The 16867-nt window shown below is 36.1% G+C and overlaps 1 protein-coding gene across 14 annotated transcripts in view; it reads left to right on the top strand.

The window, feature by feature from the left end:
• Positions 1 to 16867, top strand: part of ZNF280D (zinc finger protein 280D) — a 326315-nt gene that overhangs the window by 214464 nt on the left and 94984 nt on the right. For all 14 annotated transcript variants that reach the window (XM_029236538.1, XM_029236531.1, XM_029236529.1 and 11 more), the window contains 4 exons: positions 1036 to 1259; positions 4174 to 4331; positions 5147 to 5247; positions 6266 to 6412. In XM_029236538.1, coding sequence (XP_029092371.1) covers positions 1036 to 1259; positions 4174 to 4331; positions 5147 to 5247; positions 6266 to 6412 — 630 coding nt within the window. The remainder of the gene's footprint in view (positions 1 to 1035; positions 1260 to 4173; positions 4332 to 5146; positions 5248 to 6265; positions 6413 to 16867) is intronic.

The following is a 16867-nucleotide window of genomic DNA, read 5'->3' as shown; positions in this document are numbered from 1 at the left end:
TTACATTTCAGTATGGCAGGAGAGGAAGTGGATTTTGTTATTCTTAGAAATGGAATAGAGTTGTGTTTAGATTTTCAGACTTTCTTATGATGCTACTAATTTATGAGCTAACATGTTTAGGAAGAGTTTAAGTCAGTTGGTTTATGTTGTAAAAGAATTATGTAGGTGCCTTGTTAAAATATATAGATTTCTGGGCTCTACCTCTAGACTTTGTGGCTTATTGGTCTGAAGTAGGCCCAGGAATTAGCATTTTGACAAGCGCTTCTGGTTTTTCTAATGCAGGTCTTCCTTGGATAGCCCTCTGAGTAAAACTGCCTTAGAGAAATTCTAAAACTGAAAATTATGTACAATAAATTAATTATCTTGTTGGAAAAAAAAGCTCATGTATGAAAGTATTTCATATTGGAACCAGTTTATATGACATCTTGATTTTCCAAATGAGGAACTAAATTTCCCTGTCAAATATATAAGCATTCTAGATTTCAAGATGTAACTGCTGAAGCTTTCAAGACATGACCGATGGTTCTTTATTTTTTCCCTATGCATTTTTTAGCACCTTGAGTCTAAGGAATGGCAGGTTAGCTGTGCTCGATATCCAGTTCCAACCAGATATTATGATATGTAGTATATATATAGTTAAACATATACATTATGGCATGTAAAACTACATTTCCATTCTATACTCTGTCATGGCATGGATATGAACAATGTTTAGTTTTAATTTAAGTGTTGTTAAATATTTACATCTGAAAAGACAAATTATAAGGAAAAGACTATTAGATCAATAGTCGAGTCCTGGTTTTAAGGTTTTTCTTTTCTTTCTTTAAAAAAATTTTTTAAAATTAAGATAATAGATGTTTATTGTTTGAGATTTTGAGAGTATGTATATGCACCACAAGCTTTTGGTGAATATTTTTCCAGATATATCGCCAAGCATAGTTTTACATGGTCTGACCTTAGTTGTAAACAAAGAACCGTATTTTGGTTTCTAATTGTTTTAAGAGATAAATAAGACTTCTGTTTTTTCTCTTTCAGTACTGTTGTCCAGACATGATAAATAACTTTTTGGGACTGGCTAAAACAGAATTTTCAAGTACAGCAAATAAAAGTAAGACTGTTGATTCAGAAAAAGGAAAACTGATCATGTTAGTTAATGACTTTTATTATGGAAAACATGAAGGAGATGTCCAGGAAGAACAGAAGACTTACACAACCTTTAAATGCTTCAGTTGCTTGAAAATTCTTAAAAATAATATCAGGTATGTTAGCACTTATTTTTATTTCTACTTGAAAATTGGAATGCTACAGATATAAATTTTGTATCTTTATCTTGCATTTTTTAATGTTATTCTAGATAAGAGATTTTAACACTTTGCACTAAGAACAAAGACATATTCTCTTGTTAAAAAGCTTTTGTCTTTTCTTATATTTTAGAGTTGACTCTTGGATCCAGTTAATTGTATTTCTTTAAAATAACTTAAGAAAGGACAAACTTTATTTCAAATAAAACAAAATTAACTTCTTTTACCTATATTATCAGTGATCTAGGAATTTTCATGAGATAATTTTCATATTTAGCTGCTTTTGAATTTTATTTTTTTCACACCACAAGAAGAACCACTTATTTATGTTTTGTCCAGTTTGACCTCTTATATACTAATCTTGTTTAATGCTCAAATCCCATAAAAGAGTTAGTTACAAGAATAAAATGAGAAGACATATTGATTGATATTTTTATTGGTTACATAGCTTGACATTTATATTTGGTAAGGTTTTTTACCATCATTTTATTATAAAGATTTTCAACATTCAACAAATTTAAAAATATTACGTAATGGACACTTGTATACTTATCATCTTGATTCTATCATTAACATTTAACTGTACTTGCTTCATCATATAGCTATTCATCCTTCCTTCAAACTATCTGGGTTTTTTTATGCATTTGAAAGTAAGTTGCAGATGTCAATGTACTTCCATCAGTTGAGGCATGTGTGTGTGTACAAACATACATATGCATAACTTTTTATATTTACCCTTGGTGACTATTATTTGTAATTAGCATTCTTAGGTACCTATAGTTTACTTGTAGACCCAGCATTTATTTTATTTTCCTGTGAGTTCTTGGGTCCAAGAAGAAGCATATAGAAAAACCCTGAAATACACTGCGATAAACTCCTATAATAATAATTTTTTTATGGTAGTGCTTTATAGTTTTAAAAATTCTTTTACGTATATTATTTCATACAAGTTTTCACATTTATCTCCTTTCATCAAGTTTTAACAGCCATCAATAGCTAATGGTCCCAGTAGCTTAACAGAAGGAATATTGTACTTCGAGGTATAACACTGAAACAATATTACAATAGAACTCTTTCCCCTATTTTCACATTTTTACCATTTTAATAGTAAAATACACCAGAAAAATCATGTTAATATAGTAAAGTGCATAGAAATATGGCTCCCCTGCTTAGTTCTTTGTTATTCTTAAATGTTATATATATATGATATTAGAATTTATTTCAGCAGTAGTTTTTTTATTTTCCTTTGAGATTAACACATTAATATTAAACATATGAAAGTAAAAATTTTCTTTTTTTTGTTATTGTTTCAGAATACTAGTTACATATTTCTAGAGTGTCCTAATATCTAGAAATTTTAAGCAAGCAGCACCTGGTAACATCCAGGAATTGAGCTTTTTTTGAAATACTGATTGTTTAGTAAATGTAACCTTAATAGAAAACAGTTTATAACCAAAGAAGTTCAATATGCTAAGTAATATTTTACCTTGATAGTAAAAACTGGGAGGGTAAATTGGTATTTGTAGAGAATGGTAAGAAGCTGATAGCTGTAGATTTCTGTTCTCTGCCCTGTCAACGTATGGTGTTTTTTTCCCTACATTGAGTGTCACCCAAAACAGGTTTATTTTATTCTGTGAATATCCTTGCAAGATGTTTGCTTTTTTTGTTTCCCTCATTTCCATCTGTTGGTTTAAGTAGTATGAGCTCCTGATGGGGGCCCATATAATAATTGAGAGAAAGCTTGCTAGTTAAGAAATTATTTTATTTAGATACATTTTAATTGCTGAAAGTCGTAAGCTGAGCGTTTAATGGCTCATGGCATTTTCTCTATACCTAAATATTTAGCCAAGACTAGGATTTCCTATAGGTGTTTGTAGAGCTGGTGTAGAAACCAAAGGAAGTCTAAAAGATATTTCAAAGTGTACCATAACCTGTACTAAAGAGTAGCGTTGTGTGAGGTGTGAAAAAAAATAAATGTTGTAACCTTTATGATGATTGCTATCCAGATTGATGATATTATCACTTAATTTCAACATTATTTCCTGTAGTGACTCAAAGTGAGTAATTGTTAATAGTTGACCCCGTCTAAAAATTGTTATTTTGATTGAATAACTTTACTTTCAAATTAAGCAAAAAGCTTCAGTAAGCTCTTTTAAATAGGCATTCCCATTTATATTGCACTCTCTGTTGTGGAAGGTCATAGTTCCTGCTCATAAGAAGCCTTTTTAGGGAAGCTGAAATAGCAGAATGTAAAACTGAAAAATGGACATTGCCTACAAAGGGCACAGTCTGCAAGTTAAGATGAACAGTCTTTGCTAACAGTAAACCAGTATCATTAAATAAGACAAAAGGTTCTTGTAATTGTAGGCATTAAAATTGCTATTACATGCATTTAGAAACCAAGACACAAGTAAAAATACCAGTAATTTGTCTTTTAAGCAGCTAGAATTTAATGTATATCTTCATAGCTTAAGAGATTTCTCTCATGACTCTGTAGCTGCTTTTGGTGGTAGAGTTTCCTTCCTTTCAGTATTTTATTTAAAAATGTAAGTAGTATTTCTTGTATGGAGAAGAAACCTGCTGTTTTATCTTTAAAAAAATTTTAATAATCTGAAATGATCAAGAGAGCCAATTAGTGATATTTCAAATTCATAATAACTATTTATTTTAAAACAAGGATGAAAAGATGTTGACTTAGTTACTTAATAAAAGTGATTATTTAAAGTGCACACTTTTCTAGAGGACTTCAAGACTTTTGAGATTTTATTTTCAGTAATCATATCTCTAATTTTAAGATTTAGATTCAAGTACTTATTTGGGAGATTTTTGTTTTTAAATCTGAATTTTTGCACCTGTTGACAATCATTTATAGGTTTATGAACCACATGAAACATCATTTGGAACTTGAGAAGCAGAGCAGTGAAAGCTGGGAAAACCACACCACCTGCCAGCACTGCTACCGTCAGTTTCCCACACCATTTCAACTGCAGTGTCACATTGAAAGTACACACACACCCCATGAATTTTCTAGTAAGTTACAATTTCATTTAAGTATTGAGTATTTTGATTTTAACAATGTAAACTCTGAGAAAAGTTTGTTACTGAACTCTGAACAAGTGTGTTAGAAAAATAAGAATAAGAAGATGACTTTGAAATTTGAGAGTAAAGTTGAAAAAGTTAAATTTTAACTTATATAAACTTTTAAATAAAATTAGTTACTGAAATTAAATTCCCTCTTATAAATAATTCACTATGGTAAATAACCTGTGCATTACATATGGGGGACTAAATTAGAAGCCTCAGATAATAGTTTTCAAATATGAAATCAGTGCCCTTCTTTTAAACTTGAATAAGAAAAGTAAATAGAACGGTAGTTAAAATCACAGAGTTTGGAGCAAGACAGCTTGGGTTCACATCCAAGCTCTGCCTCTTAATATGTGATCTTAATGTGATCTCAGACAGGTCACTTAATATTTGAATAATGGGGATAATAAAAATACCTGCTTCATAATGTTTTGATGGGAACTGAGTGAGTTAATGTAAGTAAAGTCCTTAGAACTGTGCATGGCACACAGTTAACAACTATGGAACTGTTCACCACTACCACCACCACCAGTACTACTACTGTTATTATTGTTGTTGTTGATATAGATGTACAAAATGAATTATATATGTATATATCTGATTTTGTTTATTTGCCTCGATAGGATACTTTTTAAGAAAATTGAAGTGTAATTGACATATAATATTGTATTAGTTTCAGGTGTACAACATAATGATTGAATACTTATGTGTATATATATATATCTTAAAATGGTGTAATGTCTTTTTTCCCCCACTTTCAGCCATTTGCAAAATATGTGAATTATCATTTGAAACAGAGCATATTCTTTTACAACATATGAAGGACAATCATAAACCTGGTGAAATGCCATATATTTGCCAGGTATACACATATTTTATTGTATACATCGTGTTTGTTTTGTTTGTTTGTTATCTCTTGTTTTGGTTACAAGATTTAAACCTATTAGGCCAGGCATCAGCAAATTTTTTATATAAAGGGCAAGATAGTATTCAGGCTTTGAGGATCATAGGTCTCCGTTGCAACTAATCAACTCTGCCATTGTAGCACACAGGCAGCCATAGACAATAAGTGGATGAATGGGTATGACTGTGTTTCAATATAACTTTATTTATGGACACTGAAATTTGAATTTCATATAATTTTCACGTCATGAAATATATTTATTTTTCTAACCATTTCGATAAAATTGGTTGCTAAAATTAAAGTATCTTCTGTAAATAATTTATTAGTAGGAAGTCTCTTGGCATAACTCATACATTGTTATGTAGGGTCAGCAGACAGTTGGAATTGGCCCATAGGCCATTGTTTGCCCACTCCTGTACTAGACAAAGAAAAGCCCTGTGGCAGAAAGACAAACATGAACTTATCTTACCCTGTAGGGAAGAATGTAGGCATACAAGGGAAATATAAAATGCTTTTACTTCAGAGAACCCTACCAAATGCTTTGGGACTAGTATTTTTCCAGAATTTGGAGGAATGAGAAAGTAAGATAAAAATAAATTGTCGCTTCCGTAGCCTGGAGGCCATTTATAATCTAAAGGAAGATGCTATTTTATATAGCAGAAGAACTTTATAGTACCAGAGGTGTCAGAGTTTGAAAACTCAAGTCAAGATTGGGGGTGACAGATAAAAATATCTGATAAAAATAAGGGAATCTAGTTATATTTTGGGAAGTATCCTTAAGCTCTGAAAGGTAATGACGCTTCTGTCTCAAAGATTATCTTTCGATGTTTGCATTAATGGAATTCTTGGTTGCGTAGGCATCAGAGCTGAATTAATAGTACAAAATATTCTTCTGAACAAGTGACCTATCATTCTTACTTTGACATTGGATATCATTATAAGTTTTCAAGTTAAACTAAATCTCTTTTTTTTGTAGGTTTGCAGTTATAGATCATCATCATTTTCTGATGTAGAAACTCATTTTAGAACATCCCATGAAAACACTAAGAACTTGCTATGTCCGTTTTGCCTCAAAGTTATTAAAATTGCAACACCCTATATGCATCATTACATGAAGCATCAGGTGAGATTTGCCAGTTTTTATTCCTTTAATGTTGTTTTAGAGAAAAGATAGATTATGACTTAGAACATTGGTTAGATTTGTTCTGCAAGGGAAGCAGCATTGTTCCAAATGACGTGATTAATTTGCAATTTATGCTGAATTACCTGTGAAACTTCCACTTCTTTTCCTTGCTTCCTTTCTGGTGATGATGTGGTTCCTACATGAAAATTCTGAAAGATAGCTAGAAATAGGAAACCTTGGATTGAAGGAAAAAAGAGAAGATGAGTGGAAGAATATCCAATAGATTGGATATTTCGAGGCTAAGAATTACCTTCTGGGAAAGGTAATTATCAGGAGCAGGGAAAAAGATGAGTTTGAACTGATAAAGAAGATTGATGACTCATAATCGTGTTTTCCTCTTTCTCTTCAAACTTTATTCCCACTTTTAGCTCCCATATTATAAGACATGTTGGCGTCATTGACCAGGAGTGATCTTTTATAGCTGCCAGGGATAGAGGAAGCAGTAGTGACACTTATTGCTTGATATATGAACTCTGGCAAATAACTATTTAGTCCTGCTACGTAATTTTTGGGACCCAGTATTAGTGCTTATACCCATCTCTTGAACTCTGATATTATACTTACTGGTTCTTTTCCTGAAGCAGTTAAGTCATCCTTTGGGCTGAAAAGTTTAATGCAACACTGATCCTGTTCTTAAGTGCTTGAAAGAACAATAACAGCGCCTTTGGCAAAACCAGAAGTCAGTGGATTTATTCAGTATGATCATGTAATCAAGTTTTGCCACCTCACTAATTAGCTCATTACATTTTCTTGTTATTGATTAAACTGGCACGTCAGTTTATTCAGCATTGGTGCTCACTTTGCTTTCCATTCTAGTCATTAGATAATCATGAAATCGGCTTGTGGTTCTTCATTGGGAAAGATCATAAAAGTAGAATTTCCAAATAAATTTGGGCTCACCTATGTTGTGACTGGGTTGCTACCTATCCTTGAGGAGTTCTGGCAAGATCTTTTGATTCTGGGTTTCCCCGGCAATTTTCCATCAGTTGTTAATACATGTTCCCGCCCCCCCCCCCACCAATTGCTACTGGTAAATGAATTTGGTAAAGGCCTAGATTTACAAAATTAAATCGTTGTTTCTTTTTCACAACAGGATTCCTCAGAAATTTTAATACGCTAATGAACATTGTAAATCTCTAAGTAATGATATTATATGTATTCCCCAGACTTATTTGGCTATTGAACCCTTTATTTGCTCAATACCTATTAACATTTCTTGCGGAACAGAGTTTGAGAAACACTATTCTTGATACTCTGTATTTCTTCTTTGGCTTTTAATTTTCAAAGGGAGAATAAAGTATAAAACAGTAGTTTTATTTCATTATGGGGATTTAACATCATTTTCCCCATATGCTATATTAAGCTTCAGAGTGAGATATAGATGTAGGAAGAATGATAATTATGAAGGAGATGTGTGGGCCAACTGTATGGGCTATATGATTTTTTTTTACGTTTTTATTGGAGTATAATTGCTTTACAATGGTGTGTTAGTTTCCGTTTTATAACAAAGTGAATCAGTTATACATATACATATATCCTCATATCTCTTCCCTCTTGCATCTCCCTCCCTCCCACCCTCCCTATCCCACCCTTGTAGCTGGTCACAAAGCACCGAGCTGATCTCCCTATGCTATGTGACTACTTCCCACTAGCTATCTATTTTATATTTGGTAGTGTATATATGTCCATATATACACTACCACTCTCTCACTTTGTCCCAGCTTACCCTTCCTCCTCCCCGTGTCCTCAAGTCCATTCTCTAGTAGGTCTCAGTAGTTATTCCCTTCTTGCCCCTAGGTTCTTCATGACCATTGTTTTTTTTTTGTTAGATTTCATATATATGTGTTAGCATACGGTATTTGTTTTTCTCTTTCTGACTTACTTCACTCTGTATGACAGACTCTAGGTCCATCCACCTCACTACAGATAACTCAATTTCATTTCTTTTTATCGCTGAGTAACATTCCATTGTATATATGTGCCACATCTTCTTTATCCGTTCATCTGTGGATGGACACTTAGGTTGATTCCATGTCCTGGCTATTGTAAATAGAGCTGCAATGAACATTGTGGTACATGACTCTTGTTGAATTATGGTTTTCTCAGGGTATATGCCCAGTAGTGGGATTGCTGGGTCATACGGTAGTTTTATTTGTAGTTTTTTAAGGAACCTCCATACTGTTCTCCATAGTGGCTGTATCAATTTACATTCCCACCAACAGTGCAAGAGGGTTCCCTTTTCTCCACACTGTCTCCAGCATTTATTGTTTGCAGATTTTTTGATGGTGGCCATTGTGACTGGTGTGACATGATATCTCATTGTAGTTTTGATTTGCATTTCTCTAATGATTAATGATGTTGAGCATCCTTTCATGTGTTTGTTGGCAATCTGTATATCATCTTTGGAGAAATGTCTCTTTAGGTCTTCTGCCCATTTTTGGATTGGGTTGTTTCTTTTTTTGATATTGAGCTGCATGAGATGCTTGTAAATTTTGGAGATTAATCCTTTGTCAGTTGCTTCTTTTGCAAATATTTTCTCCCATTCTGAGGGTTGTCTTTTCATCTTCTTTATGGTTTCCTTTGCCTTTCGAATAAGTTCCAAAGCTTTTAAGTTTCATTAGGTCCCACTTGTTTATTTTTGTTTTTATTTCCATTTCTCTAGGAGGTGGATCAAAAGGATCTTGCTGTGATTGATGTCATAGAGTGTTCTGCCTATGTTTTCCTCTAAGAGTTTGATAGTGTCTGGCATTGCATTTAGGTCTTTAATCCATTTTGAGTTTATTTTTGTGTGTGGTATTAGGGAGTGTTTTAATTTCATTCTTTTACATGTAGCTGTCCAGTTTTCCCAGCACCACTTATTGAAGAGGCTGTCTTTTCTCCATTGTATATTCTTGCCTCCTTTATCAAAGATAAGGTGAGCATAGGTGTGTGGGTTTATCTCTGGGCTTTCTATCCTGTTCCATTGATATGTATTTCTATTTTTCTGCCAGTACCATACTGCCTTGATTAATGTAGCTTTGTAGTATAGTCTGACGTCTGGGAGCCTGATTCCTCCAGCTCTGTTTTTCTTTCTCAAGATTGCTTTGGGTATTCAGGGTCTTTTGTGTGTCCATACAGATTGTGAAATTTTTTGTTCTAGTTCTGTGAAAAATGCCAGTGGTAGTTTTATAGGGATTGCATTGAATCTGTAGATTGCTTTGGGTAATATAGTCATTTTCACAATGTTGATTCTTCCAATCCAGAACATGGTATATCTCTCCATCTATTTGTATCATCTTTCATTTCTTTCAACATTGTCTTATAATTTTCTGCATACAGGTCTTTTGTCTCCTTAGGTAGGTTTATTGCTAGCTATTTTATTCTTTTTGTTGCAATGGTAAATGGGAGTGTTTTCTTAATTTCATTTTCAGATTTTTCATCATTAGTATATAAGAATGCAAGAGATTTCTGTGCATTAATTTTGTATCCTGCTACTTTACCAAATTCATTGATTAGCTCTAGTAGTTTTCTGGTGGCATGTTTAGGATTCTCTATGTATAGTATCATGTCATCTGCAAACAGTGACAGCTTTACTTCTTCTTTTCCAATTTGGATTCCTTTTATTTCTTTTTCTTCTCTGATTGCTGTGGCTAAGACTTCCAAAACTATGTTGAATAAGAGTGGTGAGAGTGGGCAACCTTGCCTTGTTCCTGATCTTCGCAGAAATGGTTTCAGTTTTTCACCATTGAGCACGAGGTTGGCTGTGGGTTTGTCATATGTGGCTTTTATTATGTTGAGGAAAGTTCCCTCTGTGCCTTCTTTCTGCAGGGTTTTTATCATAAATTGGTGTTGAATTTTGTCAAAAGCTTTCTCTGCATCTGTTGAGATGATCATATGGTTTTCCTCCTTTAATTTGTTAATATGGTATATCACATTGATTGATTTGCGTATATTGAAGAATCCTTGCATTCCTGGGATAAACCCCACTTGATCATGGTGTATGATCCTTTTAATGTGCTGTTGGATTCTGTTTGCTAGTATTCTGTTGAGGATTTTTGCATGTATGTTCATCAGTGATATTGGTCTGTAGTTTTCTTTTTTTGTGACATCTTTGTCTGGTTTTGGTATCAGGGTGATGGTGGCCTCGTAGAATGAATTTGGGAGAGTTCCTCCCTCTGCTGTATTTTGGAAGATTTTGAGAAGGATAGGTGTTAGCTCTTCTCTAAATGTTTGATAGAATTTGCCTGTGAAACCATCTGGTCCTCGGCTTTTGTTTGTTGGAAGATTTTTAATCACAGTTTCAATTTCGGTGCTTGTGATTGGTCTGTTCATATTTTCTATTCCTTCCTGGTTCAGTCTCAGAAGGTTGTGCATTTCTAAGAATTTGTCCATTTTTTCCAGGTTGTCCATTTTATTGTCAAAGAGTTGCTTGTAGTAATCTTTCATGATCCTTTGTATTTCTGCAGTGTCAGTTGTTACTTCCTCTCTTTCATTTTTAGTTCTGTTGATTTGAGTCTTCTCCCTTTTTTTCTTGATGAGTCTGGCTAATGGTTTATCAATTTTGTGTATCTTCTCAGAGAACCAGGTATTACTTTTATTGATCTTTGCTATCGTTTCCTTCATTTCTTTTTCATTTATTTCTGATCTGATCTTTATGATTTCTTTCCTTCTGGTAACTTTGGGGTTTTTTTGTCCTTGTTTCTCTAATTGCTTTAGGTGTAAGGTTGGGTTGTTTATTTGAGAGTTTCTTGTTTCTTAAGGTAAGATTGTACTGCTATCAACTTCCCTCTTGGAACTGCTTTTGCTGCATCCTATAGATTTTGGGTCATCGTGTTTTCTTTGTCATTTATTTCTACGTATTGTTTGATTTCCTCTTTGGTTTCTTCAGTGACTTCTTGGTTATTAAGTAGTGTATTATTTAGCCTCCATGTGTTTGTGTATTTTACAGATTTTTTCCTGTAATTGATACCTAGTCTCATAGCGTTGTGGTCAGATAAGATACTTGACACAATTTCAATTTTCTTATATTTACCAAGGCTTGACTTGTGACCCAAGATATGATCCATCCTGGAGAATGTTCCATGAGTGCTTGAGAAGAAAGTGTATTCTGTTGTTTTTGGATGGAATGTCCTATAAATATCAGTGAAGTCCATCTTGTTTAATGTATCATTTAAAGCTGTGTTTTCTTATTTATTTTCATTTTGGACGATCTGTACATTGGTGAAAGTGGGGTGTTAAAGTCCCCTACTATGATTGTGTTACTGTCGATTTCCCCTCTTATGGCTATTAGCATTTGTCTTATGTATTGAGGTGCTTCTATATTGGGTGCATAAATATTTACAATTGTTATATCTTCTTCTTGGATTGATCCCTTGATCATTATGTAGTGTCCTTCTTTGTCTCTTGTAATAATCCTTGTTTTAAAGTCTATATTGTCTGATATGAGAATTGCTACTCCAGCTTTCTTTTGATTTCCATTTGCATGGAATATCTTTTTCCATCCTCTCACTTTCAGTCTCCATGTGTCCCTAGGTCTCAGGTGGGTCTCTTGTAGACAGCATATGTACGGGTCTTGTTTTTGTATCCATTCAGCCAATCTGTGTCTTTTGGTGGGAGCATTTTGTCCATTTACATTTAAGGTAATTATTGATATGTATGTTCCTGTTACCATTTTCTTAATTGTTTTGGGTTCATTATTGTAGGTCTTTTCCTTCTCTTGTGTTTCCTCCCTAGGGAAGTTCCTTTAGCATTTGTTGTAAAGCTGGTTCAGTTGTGCTGAATTCTCTTAGCTTTTACTTGTCCGTAAAGGTTTCAGTTTCTCTGTCAAATCTGAATGAGATCCTTGCTGGACAGAGTAATCTTGGTTGTAAGTTTTTCCCTTTCATCAGTTTAAATATGTCCTGCCACTCCCTTCTGGCTTGCAGAATTTCTGCTGAAAGATCAGCTGTTAACCTTATTGGGATTCCCTTGTATGTTATTTGTTGTTTTCCTTTGCTGCTTTTAGTATTTTTTCTTTGTATTTAATTTTTGTCAACTTGATTAATATGTATCTTGGCGTGTTTCTCCTTGGATTTACCCTGTATGGGACTCTCTGTGCTTCCTGGACTTGATTAACTATTTCCTTACCCATATTAGGGAAGTTTTCAACTACAATCTCTTCAAGTATTTTCTTAGTCCCTTTCTTTTTCTCTTCTTCTACTGGGACCCCTATAATTCGAATGTTGGTGCATTTAATATTGTCCTAGAGGTCTTTGAGACTGTCCTCAATTCTTTTCATTCTTTTTTCTTTATTCTGCTCTGCAGTAGTCATTTCCACTATTTTATATTCCAGGTCATTTATCCTTTCTTGTGCCTCAGTTATTCTGCTATTGATCCATTCTAGAGAATTTTAAATTTCATTTATTGTGGTGTTCATGGTTGTTTGTTTGCTCTATAGTTCTTCTAGGTCCATGTTAAACATTTTTTGTATTTTCTGCATTCTATTTCCAAGATTTTGGATCATCTTTACTATCATTATTCTGAATTCTTTTTCAGGTAGACTGCCTATTTCCTCTTCATTTGTTAGGTCTGGTGGATTTTTACCTTGCTCTTTCATGTGCTGTGTATTTCCCTGTCTTCTCATTTTGCTTAACTTACAGTGTTTTGGGTCTCCTTTTCACAGGCTGCAGGTTCATAGTTCCTGTTGTTTTTGGTGTCTGCCCCCAGTGGCTAAGGTTGGTTCAGTGGGTTGTGTAGGCTTCCTGGTGGAGGGGACTAGTGCCTGTGTTCTGGTGGATGAGGCTAGATCTTGTCTTTCTGGTGGGCAGGTCCACGTCTGGTGGTGTGTTTTGGGGTGTCTGTGACCTTATTATGATTTTAGGCAGCCTCTCTGCTAATGGGTGGTGTTGTGTTCCTGTCTTGCTAGTTGTCTGGCATATGGTGTCCAGCACTGTAGTTTGCTGGTCGTTGAGTGGAGCTGGGTCTTGGCGTTGAGTTGGAGGTCTCTGGCAGATATTCGCCTTTTGATATTATGTGGAGCTGGGAGGTCTCTGTTGGACCTTGGCTCTCCCCCCCCTCAGAGGCACAGCCCTGACACCTGGCTGGAGCACCAAGAGCCTGTCATCCACATGGCTCAGAATAAAAGGGAGAAAAAAGGAAAGAAAGAAGAAGATAAAATAAAATTAAAAAGTTATTAAAATAAAAGCAAAAAGTAATTATTAAAAACATTTTTGAAAGTAATTAAAAAAGAAAGGAAGAAAGAAGAGAACAACCAAACCAAAAAACAAATCCACCGATGACAAGCACTGAAAATTATACTAAAAAACAAAAACAAACAAACAAAACGTACAGACAGAACCCTAGGACAAATGGTTAAAGCAAAGCTATATAGACAAAATCACACACAGAAGCATATACATACAGACTCACAAAAAGAGAAAAAGGGAAAAAAAATATATCGTTGCTCCCGAAGTCCACCTCCTCAATTTGGGATGATTCCTTGTCTATTTAGGTATTCCACAGATGCAGGGTACGTCAAGTTGATGGTGGCGTTTTAATCTGCTGCTCCTGAGGCTACTGGGTGAGATTTCCCTTTCTCTACTTTGTTTGCACAGCTGCTGGGCTTCAGCTTTGGATTTGGCCCCCGCCTCTGCGTGTAGGTCGCCTGTGGGCGTGTGTTCTTTGCTCAGACAGGACAGGGTTAAAGGAGCAGCTGATTCGGGGGCTCTGGCTCACTCAGGCCGGGCCGAGGGAGGGTTACGGAGTTCGAGTTCGGGGCGGGCCTGCGGCGGTAGAGGCCAGTGTGATGTTGCACCAGCCTGAGGCGTGCCGTGCGTTCTCCCGGGGAGGTTGTCTCTGGATCATGGGATCCTGGCAGTGGCGGTCTGCACAGGCTCCCAGGAGGGGAGGTGTGGAGAGTGACCAGTGATTACACACAGGCTTCTTGGTGGCGGCAGCAGCAGCCTTAGCGTCTCATGCCCGTCTCTGGGGTCCGCGCTGATAGCCGCCGCTTGCGCCCGTCTCTGGAGCTCCTTTAAGCGGCACTCTTAATCCCCTCTCCTGGCCATCCAGGAAACAAACAGGCAAGAAAAAGTCTCTTGCCTCTTAGGCAGGTCCCGACTTTTTCCCAAACTCCCTCCCAGCTGGCTGCGACGCACTAGCCCCTTCAGGCTGTGTTCACGCAGCCAACCCCTGTCCTCTCCCTGGGGTCCAACCAAAGCCGGAGCCTCAGCTCCCAGCCCTCGCCCGTCCTAGCGGGTGAGCAGACAAGCCTCTCGGGCTGGTGCGTGCTGGTCGGCACCGATCCTCTGTGGGGGAATCTTTCCACTTTGCCCTCCGCACCCCCGTTACTGCACTCTCCTCCGTGGCTCCGAAGCTTCCCCCCGCTCCTCCACCCGCAGTCTCCACCCGCAAAGGGGCTTCCTAGTGTGTGGAAACGTTTCCTCCTTCACAGCTCCCTCCCACTGGTGCAGGTCCTGTCCCTATCCTTTTGTCTGTGTTTTTTCTTTTTTCTTTTGCCCTACCCAGGTACGTGGGGAGTTTCTTGCCTTTTGGGAGGTCTGAGGTCTTCTGTCAGCGTTCAGTAGGTGTTTTGTAGGAGTTGTTCCACATGTAGATGTATTTCTGATGTATTTGTGGGGAGGAAGGTGATCTCCACGTCTTACTCGTCCGCCATCTTGAAGCTCCTCCCTGGCTGTGTGATTTTTAATCAGTTATTATACCCTGAGTTTTATGTCTTCGCTTGACATGCGTGTCCAGTTTTCTTTTTTGTGTATTTGGAGCACCTAGGAGGTAGACAGCTAGCAGTTAAGAGGGGAAAATCTATCAATAAGAAGGATCATCATGCATCCTTCAAGAAATTTACAATTTGTATGATTATTTACAAAAGACTGGAAACTTATAGCTGAGCAAAAACTTGTATTTGAGATGACATTATTAGAGCAATGTCATGTATATATAGTGGCCTTGTCTTGTATATATAGTGGCCAAAAACGGGCCTCTCTGAAGGAAATAAAGGAGTAAGCTGTGAGGAAATCTGGGAGAAGTAACATTATATCGGGAGTGAAGTGAGTGTGTACGTGGAGCACTCAAAGAACATCACAGAGGCCAGTTGTGGCTGGAGCAGAGTAAAGTAATAAGAGGAAAAGTAGTAGGAAATAAGGTTGTAGCAATAGAATGCAGGCCAATTCATATAGAGCCTTGTAAACCAGAATCAGGACTTTGGAAAACCGTCAGCATTTTAGGCATGTGAAAGATCTGCCATGTTTTAAGATCGTTGGCAGCTGTGAAGAGAATAGACCATAGGGAAGAAAGAACATGAAAGGGAGAACATAGGAGGTTATTATTAGTCAAGTTGAGTGTCTTGGACAAGTATTGTAGCAGTGGTTGAAGGTAATAAGTGGAAATATTATGACAGTTTTTGAAGGTAGAGCTGACACCTTTTATTAATGGGTTGGATATGGGATGTGAGAGAGTGACCAAGTTTTTTGTCCTAAGCAGCTGCAAGAGTGGAATTTTCATATATTGTTATATGGTGAAGACTGAGGAAAGAACATATTTTGGGGGGCAGGGAGGTAGGGAAGAAATCCAGAATTCAGTTTCGTCCATGTTGGTTTGAGATGCATATTAGACATCAAGTAGTGATATCAAGTAGGTAGTTGGATAGTTGATACTTAAAGCGGTGAAATGAAAAGGTAACCTCGGGAGGGATTATAGATAGAGAAAAGATTTCTGGGTACTGGATTCTGGAGAACTTTTTTTCTGTCCTCTTGACTTGGTATCTGTTTCTTGCCCACGTTTTCTCTTTTTCTTCCTCTTCTTTGAGCAAATATGAGTGAATTTAAGTTGCCTGTACCTCCAAGAATGCATCACACTTCTAAAATAGTCTTAAGATGCACCTAAAATACAATACAAACATATTATATTTATATATTGCTTTGAACTTTGAAAAGAACTTTTATTTATGAAATGCCTGCTGTGTGCCAGTACTGTGCTAGGTACTTCCCAGTGTATTATCTGTTCGAATTTTATAAATGATTGATTGTATTTAAATGGAAATAGTGATGTATCTGGCAGATCGTAGCTTTAGAGAAAACATTCTTTTGTATTTATACGTTGTTTCAGTTTATATATATGTTTGCATATACATATATAATTTTTAAATTAATGAAAGCATAAATATCAATATTGTAGTTGATATTGTGTAGTAGAAAGAACACTGGATTAGGTGTCTGGCAGTTGTCACTGAATAGCTATGGGAAAGTGAGTTGGATTTTCCTTGGGTCCTGTTTCCCATCTGTGGAATAATAACAGGATTAAGTTTGAGGAGGGACTTAAGTCAAGGGGTCTCAGCCAGTAAGTGGATTGGGAATAGTTGTTTTTATTTATGCTTCCATATCCACACTGTGCAATGTTGTAGCCACTAGCTGTATGTGGCTA

This window comes from Monodon monoceros, unplaced genomic scaffold (assembly GCF_005190385.1).
Source record: "Monodon monoceros isolate NGI ecotype Baffin Bay Population unplaced genomic scaffold, NGI_Narwhal_1 Super_Scaffold_21, whole genome shotgun sequence".
Lineage (NCBI taxonomy): Eukaryota > Metazoa > Chordata > Mammalia > Artiodactyla > Monodontidae > Monodon > Monodon monoceros.
The sequence above is the reverse complement of the archived record's forward strand: the minus strand, read 5'-3'. Positions and strand labels throughout refer to the sequence as shown.